This window comes from Octodon degus, unplaced genomic scaffold, assembly GCF_000260255.1.
Source record: "Octodon degus isolate 3935 unplaced genomic scaffold, OctDeg1.0 scaffold00209, whole genome shotgun sequence".
Classification (NCBI taxonomy): domain Eukaryota; kingdom Metazoa; phylum Chordata; class Mammalia; order Rodentia; family Octodontidae; genus Octodon; species Octodon degus.
The window spans coordinates 3,682,185-3,690,530 of record NW_004524785.1 but is presented as its reverse complement, the minus strand read 5'-3'; the positions used below and the strand labels follow the sequence as shown (position 1 = coordinate 3,690,530).

Sequence of the window (8,346 nt, the reverse complement as noted above, 5' to 3'; positions counted from 1 at the left end):
TCCCACTACAGCGCATTTGTTCAGAGACTAAAGTAAGGGTTGACATTTGTCAGTGCCATGTGTGCTCCTTTTTCTGTTTTTGTACCTGAGGATTATTCACAGCTCATTTAAAAATAAATAAATAAAAGCAAATTGCTTTGGATAGTGTTCCAGAGGATCAGAAGCCTGATCCAGGATACACTGTCAGCCTTCCTTGGTGAATGGTGATTTGGTCCAGTTTCCGTGCAGGCTACTATCCGGCTATCTAGAGAATCCCTTCCTGCAGAGGAAGACCAGATGGTTCACAGAATCTCTGTGGGAAGCGCACAGGACTGGACTTCCTGGTAGGCCATCTGTGTCCTCGCAAAGTGGAGCCTGAGGGACAGAATCACGGTGGTGATCAGGAGGAGGAGTCCCAAAATGAAGAGGATGACCAAGGCTGTCTTGGCTCTTCTTGGACCCAGATTCTTGCCAAAAAAATAGAGCTGCTCCTTGCCAGATTGTTCTGTGAAAAAAAAAAAGTGAGAGTCAGATGCCTGCCTCTCTCTGGGAGTGAAATGCCAAGGCTTTCGCAAGCAGGATACAGGAGAGGGTACATTACCATTGGAGGGCACTGTGGCTGAGTGGGCCGCCCCTCCAGGAGACTTGGTAGAGTATGGAATCCTGTTGTCTAAACAAGGAAGATAAGTTGATTGTCTTTAAACAAGAAGAGAGTCTTCTGACAAAAGAACTCATGTCATTTTACCAGTGAATAATTTACCCCATCAGTATTGGCCATCTTTCTTATATGCTCACTGAGCTACTTCATGAGTACACACACGTTCCCACCCTCTTCATCTTTCCACCTTCTTCTCATCCACTGAGATATATTGTGACTACCACAGCCCACAAAACCCTGACTCACATTCCCAAACCCTTAGTGATACCCTCCTCCTCCTGCCACTGAATCCTGCATTCTGTAATCTATTAAGCTGCGTATCATTCTCTATTATGGTTACATAGTTACATATCTGTCTCTCTTACTTGACTCTGAGCTCCATGGGGGCTGTATCTGGGATTTTTCATGCCTCCTATTTCCAGGTCTACAGGAAGCTTGGTGCCATCACCTGGCATCACTGACAGACAACAATACCTATGTTCCGGAGGACTGTGTAGGTTGTCTCCATGCCAGCATGGATATGGTCAGACACATGACAGTGTAGTAGCCATGTCCCTGGGTGATCCGCAAATAATTCAATGGTTTGGAATGTCCCAGGAAAGAGATCATACACATCTTCTCGGTAAGATTTATCTATCTGCAGAAGTAAAAAAAAATAAAAAATGCACTGTGTAATTTTTCTTGATTAGAACAGCAAGAAGAGAAGGAGGAGCAAAGAAACACAGTCAGCAGAAGGAAGGAAATAAAAATATAAAATCAAGAATAGAAACAATAATAAAGATAAATCAAAGAAACCTAAAGCTGGTTCTTTGACCAAAGCAATAAAATTGATGAACCTTGTCATAGCCAGTTTCCATTAGTAGCTCCCAATGATCCCCATTTCCTGGTATTCATTATCTTTGTGGCCTCTTCCTACTCAACAGTAGGGTTGGTCTGTGTGACCAATACCATATGATGCAGTAATAGCATTCCACTTGTAAAATAAGGTTAGCAGGAACCATGTCTTGTGTTTTAGTCCTGCTCTTACTTCCTCCTCTTACATGAGTCACTCTGGGAAAGGCCAACTCCCATGCCATACTCGTATGATGAAGTACTGAAGCTTTTAGTCAACAGCCTCCTGAGTAAGCTTGGATTTGGATCTTCTTGCTCTAAGGAAGTCTTTGGAAAGATGCTCAATCAGATCCACCTAACTGAGCTATTCCCAGATTTCCTACCAAGAGAAACTCTAAGATCATTAGTGTGTTTTGCTTTACATTACCGAATTTTAGCATAATAGTAAACGAAAGAGAAAGACATTACAAAAAGACAGAAATCACTAAAATCTCATAGACATTAAAAATGGTAAAAATGAAATATTGTACAAATAGCCCTGTGCCCATAAATTCTTCAACTTATATGGCATGAGCAGAATTATTATTATTATTATTATTATTATTATTATTAATGTATTTGGTTGTTATAGGGTCTTACTATGCAGCTTGGATTCCTTGTGATCCTCCTGCTTTCAGCCTCCCCAGCACTGGGATTGCAGGCATGAACCACTATACCTGGATTCTGGCCAGTTTAGCTTGCCCTGGGGCTGGGGCTGGCATGGCATGTGGTGCCAGGGATTGAACATGGTCCCTGTGCTTGCCTGAATTTGCTAAGCAGGTGCTGTAGTCCACTGAGCTATCTTGCCAGCCAAATGAGCGAAATTCTTCAAAAAACAAATTGCCACAGATCACTGAATAGCACTATATTACCTATTTCCATAGGTAACTTGAATAGAACTATACCTAATGAAGGAACTAAAATTGTATTGAGATCTTCCAAAATGCCCACATGGTTTCATTTACAAATTCTATGAAACATTTAAATAAGATAAAACACCAATTCTAAATACAATCCAATGGATCATTTTATAAGGATGACACTAACTTGATATCAAATCCAAACAAATACATTATAAGAAAAGAAAATCAATATTCTTCATGAACACAGGTGAAAAAAACCCTAAACAAAATAATAGCAAATCAGATGTAGCAATACACAAAAGACAATGTATCATGACCAGATAAGGTTGATGCACAAAATGAGAAAGTAGTTCAGTGTTTGAAAATCAGTGCAGTTCACCAATGGACTAAAGAAAAGGAGAAATAAGAAAAAAAGTCATGCAATCATAATAGACACACAAAAGCTATTTGATATAATTTAATGTCTGTTCATGATAAAAACTTTCAGGAAACTAATATAAGGAAAATTCTTTAACCTGATATCTACAATGAGATCTATTTAAAAAGCTACAACTTCATATTTTGTAGTGAATGACTTTTCCCAAGATTAACAATATGGAAGGAATGCTCACTTTTCTACTTAAATTCAAAGCTAGAGTTTTTCTCCATTGCAGTAAGACAGATTTTTTTTAAAAGCAGATGAGGGGCCGGAGAGATAGCTCAGTAGAATAAGTGCTTGCCTGGCAAGTGCAAGGGCCTGAGTTCAATCCCTGGTTCCTCAAAAAGAAGAAAAAAGAAAAAAGAAAAAAAAAAAAAAAAAAAGCAGATGAAAAAAATTTTAAAAATCTCTATTCAAAAACAAGAATATTGTTTATATAGAAAATCTCTCTTAAGACCTAAAGAAAGGCTATTAGAACTGAAATGAGTTTGTCAAAGTTACAAGGTACAAGCTCAGTGTGCAAAAGCAATTATGTTTCTACATACTGACAAAAAACAATTTGAAATCAAAATTAACACAATACCATTTACACTATCACAAAAACTCAGGTTTATGTATAAATCTAGTCTGCTTATGTATATGTACAAAATCTGTATACTAAAAATTACATGATATTGCAGAAATAAATCTAAAAACATTAACTAGAGATATACAGCATATTCATAGATTAGGAATCCAATGTTATTAAGGTGTCAGTCCTTCCCAAATCACTGTATAAGTTCAAGGGAAATCCATTGAAAAGGTCAGTGGGAGTTTTAAATTGGAATCAATAGGCTGCTTCTAAAATTTACATGAAAAAGCAAAAATCTTATCTTTTAAAACAATCACCACTTAACTGCAAGCTTTAATGTAACATTAATTAGGACAGGGTGGCATTCAACGAGGCACAGAAGTACAGATCAATGTAGCAAAATAGAGTGCAAATATAAATCCACATACATATATAATCAATATGATTCCAGCAGAAGTACAAAGTGAGAAATAATGGTGCTTTGTGTGTGTGTGTGTGTGTGTGTGTGTGTGTGTGGCCAGTTCAGCCCACGGGGAAGGGGGGTGGCTGGTTGGCATGTGGTGCTGGGGGACTGAACCGCGGTCCCTGCGCTTTGCTTAGCTTAGCTTGTTCTAAGTGGGTGCTTTAGACCACTGAGCCATCTCACCAGCCCGATAATGGTGCTTTTAATGAGTAGTAGTGAAACATTTTGACATGCAAATGCAAAAGAAGTCTTAATCCATACTTCAAAACATACATGAAAAAGAAAACATGGAAATTAACCAAAAATGACACAGAGCCATTAATATAAAATCTGACTTCAAAATACAATACAAAAATGCACTATCATCAGAAGAGCATGAGATTGACATAAAAAGTCACGCTGACCCTAAAAGGAAGCCCACGTACTTATCTACAACCCACTAATTTTCAACGAAGTGCTCAGAATCCAGACTGGAAAAATGATGGGTCTCCTCAATAACATTGTGGGGAAATTGGGTATACATATGCAGAAAAGTGAAACTAGACATATCTTTCACTAGATCAAAATGGTTTGAAGACTTAAGCACGGAAACTGGGACCCCTGGGAGAAAACACTGGAACTACTTCAAGACATTGAAGTGATCAAAGACTTTTTGGACAAGACCTCAAAATGAAAGGAAGGAAGTGCAAAAATGGACAAATAGAATCATACCATTGTAAAAAAAATCTTTGTAGACTTCAGGGAAAATGGGAGAATGGTAAGCTGAGACACATCAACCTGTCCAGTAATTGAAACCAGACACTGGAAAATAACAACTTGGGGAAGACAGGAAGGAAGGAAGTGGATCCCCAGCACTCAGGAAGGCTCTCAAGGAGAAAAATGGGATCTGCAGAGAAAGTGAGGAGACAGACTAGAGCACAGAAAAGGAGGAAAGTTCCACTCACCACCACAGCTCACAGCATGCAAGGAGTATGGAATTTCTAGAGGTACAGAGAGAATGATTAAGTCCGCACTTTAGGAGAAGCATGCCAGTGGAGTGGAGCAGTGAATGCTGTGTGCTGCAAGGGCCAGTCCAGGTGACAGCCATGTCCCCTTGGTAGAGTGCTTAGCTGGACATCTTTTTGGGAGAGGCAACTAAACGCCATACTGGGAGCAGCTGTGTTTGTCTCAGGGCTCTCAGTGTTGACATCTGATGCACTGGTGAGGGACAAGCACAGGAGATGCACAGGCTCAGGGAGCCCTGAGTGGGCTGGCGAGGGGCACCCAGAATGTTGCTGGATGAAGAGCCAGGCCCCAGCCCTCCAGCCACAGGCCAGGATCGGCTTGAACTACTGTGGAGCTGAAAGCACCAAAATCGATGACCTGCCCCAACCCTAAAGCAGGATTGCTGAGATTATCCAGTCAGTACCCCACCCTAATCCTACTGCAGATTTACTGGGGTTACCTAGCACACATCTGGGCTCTGACTTGTACACTACTACAAAACTGTAGGCACCAGAAGATAACCACCATCTTGCAGTCACAGAGAAATTACTTTTGCCTTTTTTTTCTTTGTTTTTTGGGGGCGTTATTTGTTGTTTTGTTCTTTTTTCTTCTTGATTACCTGTGTTTGGTTTTTTTCATGAGTGTGAACATGGTTTTTAGTTTTTCACTTTTGCTTCTTGTTTTTTCCTTCTTTCTTGCTCCATTATCTTCTTCACTAGTTTCACAAAAGCTTGAGTAATCTTCCTTTGCCTTCGAGTCTTGCTTCTAAACTTTTTCTCTTCTATTTCTCTATTTTTTATCTTGCCCTTTTTAAATTCTCTCCCCGAGGGAAAAATCACTCTATTAAGTGGATTATTAGTGTCTATCATTTTCTGATTGGTTTAGAATTTTTATATAACTATAAAGCTTGTAGCTATGGTTAAAAGCGGCAAATTAATTGTTATCACAGTTTGTCATTTTCTGGACTGTGCTTGATGTTATCGCTGACCATAATACTTTAGCCAAGGTGCCATAGTTGTTGTGATCAGTTGCTCTTCCTTATATACCAGTACTAAGACTGTCTGGAGGTCATAGAAAATACCATCGTCCCATTTCAAAGAAATGGGTGCTGGCCAAACCAGATACCAACATTAATCCCTAAAAAATCAAAGACGCAAGATATCAGAAAAGAATACTGCACCCGAATGCCAGCTATGTGGCAAAGACATCTCTGAAAAGCATTTCTTAAAGAGGTCTTGGTACTGGATAGCAAAGCTATCTACCATATGCAATTTACCAACACCAATGCAGATAAAAAAAAAATTTAAGAAGACAGAAAATGGAAGCAAAATGGAACCTTGGATCTTCAGCTCACTCAGGGCAAATCCAGGGGTCACTGAGGTGGAAGAAATCAAAAGCCACCTAGCTGGGCTTTCCCAAATGGTAGCAACTGAAGTATCAAAGCAGATAAATGAGTTTCTAAGAAAACAATGAATCAGAAATAATCACAGTTTACTAAAGAGATGACAACTAAAGGACATGGTTAGTGAGTCTAGAGTAGAAACAGATTTTTGAAAGAGATGCTTATAAATGTGATAGAAACTACGCATGACCAACACAGGAAGAACTGGATCACATAAAACAGATATCCAGGAGGTTAGTAATTCTGTTGAAAGCATACATGGCAGAACAACCAGTATAATGACAGAATATTAGATCTAGAAGATAAGTTTGTGGTTAATAACCACCAAATGACAGACTTATTAAAAATAGCAAAGGACCACAAAAAATCAACCCAACAGCTGCTAGATTATGCAAAGAAAACACAAGATAATCAGAATCTATGAACAATCAGAAGAAAAAAGAACAGAAAAAAATTTTGTTCACACAAGTAAGAGCAGAAAACTTCCTAAGCATAAAAAAAAGAATTTGACATACAGTAAGTGAGGGATATAGAACCCCAAGTAGCTAAGATCAGAAAAAACTACACCAAGGCATATAATTGTCAAGATTCCAGAAATTCAGCATAAGAACAAAATATTAAAAGCTGTTCCAGGAAAGAAAAAATCACCTATGAAGGAAAATACATCAGATTAGAAGACTTCTCAACACAAACCCAAAGTCTAGGAAATCTTAGAGTGAAATATTTAAGGCCATGAAAGAAAACAACCTCCAACCCAGGTTGATGTATCCTGCAAAATTATCTTTCAAAATTGATGTAGAAATAAGATATTTCTATGACAAGGGCTGGCCAAATGTTTAGGCAAATGCAGCAATAGGGGTTTGACCTCCAGTGTGCTGTGCAAACCCCACCCCTGGGGCACACTTGAGACAGTAACTGAGACTTGTCATGGTGGTGCACACCCATAATCTCAGCTCTTGGAAGGCTGAACACAGGTGTATCACTATGAGTCCAATCTACATAGTGAGACCCTGTAGATCCTGTACTAAAATGCCTCCCACAAAAAAATAGATAGATAGATAGATAGATATAGATATAGATATAGATATATTTCTTTGGGCCAGGGAGATAGCTCAGCAGCATAAGTGCTTGCCTGACAAGCACAAGTTCATGAGTTCAATCCCTGGTGCCAAAAAACAAAGGTATTTCCATGACCTGAAGAAATTCATGGTCACCAAACTGGCACTTCAAAAAGTTCTGAAGGATACTTTAGAAAAAGACAATGAGGCTAACAATTCCATGAATTGTAGTAGAATGAAGGTAAGGCAAGCAATAAAACAAAAGAGGGAAAAAAGGAACGAACAACAGGAAAATAATATAGCAAGTATATGTCAATGCATAATAAGCAGAAAACGCACATTGTACAAAGCAATCCCCAATTGACAAGTCCTTCTGCATCTGTACTTCCTGCTTGCTTACCCAGTATAAGCCCTAGACCATCAGGTATTGGGGTCTAATATTCTGGGAATGATCCAGGTCAGTGCCCATCAACATAAATTAAACTGCCTCCAAATCTTGGGTGTTGGTTCAGTGTTACTGCTTGCCACTGCATCTGGTACACTGGCTGGGAAGACCAACCATGCTGACTTCTTTGGTCACTGTGAGGTCAAGGCCCTCACAGATGGAGCAGGGACCTCTCCAGGTCCTGACGCGGAGGTGGATGCTTGAGATTTTCAAGTCCTTTTAGAGGTTTGGAGGATTCTTGGCTCCTTACTTGAGTGGCTCACATTGGACCCCAAAGAGAAAAAGATACAATCTGTCTTTCTGTCTGTCTGTTGTCTGGTGCCCTGTCTGCCTGCTTGCCTGATTCTGGTAAGACCCCAGTTAGTCAGTGTGTCAGTCCTGCCCAGTTTGAGCAGAAGAAAAGTTTGATCAACTCTTGTTAGTTAAGGCCACCCTTAAGAGAAGGGAGTTGGAATGTTGAACCTCTGAGTTCTGCTGGATGAACGTGTGAATAAATTGAATGGACAGTGTGTAAGCAATAGGCTGCTCTGTCTGTGTACCAAGACAGGGCAGTTCTCTCTCTCTCTCTCTCTCTCTCTCTCTCTCTCTCTCTCTCTCTCTCTCTCTCTCTCTCTCTTGCAGAACTGGGGATTGAA

General features: G+C 39.7%; 1 protein-coding gene across 1 annotated transcript in view; it reads right to left on the bottom strand.

Moving 5' to 3' along the window:
• Nucleotides 1–281: 281 nt before the first annotated feature.
• Nucleotides 282–8,346, bottom strand: part of Hephl1 (hephaestin like 1) — an 88,927-nt gene continuing 80,862 nt past the window's right edge. The window contains exons 18-20 of the mRNA XM_004644779.1: nt 1,112–1,274; nt 581–649; nt 282–484 (exon numbers count right to left, since the gene is read on the bottom strand). Of these exons, the coding sequence (XP_004644836.1) occupies nt 282–484; nt 581–649; nt 1,112–1,274 (435 nt within the window). The remainder of the gene's footprint in view (nt 485–580; nt 650–1,111; nt 1,275–8,346) is intronic.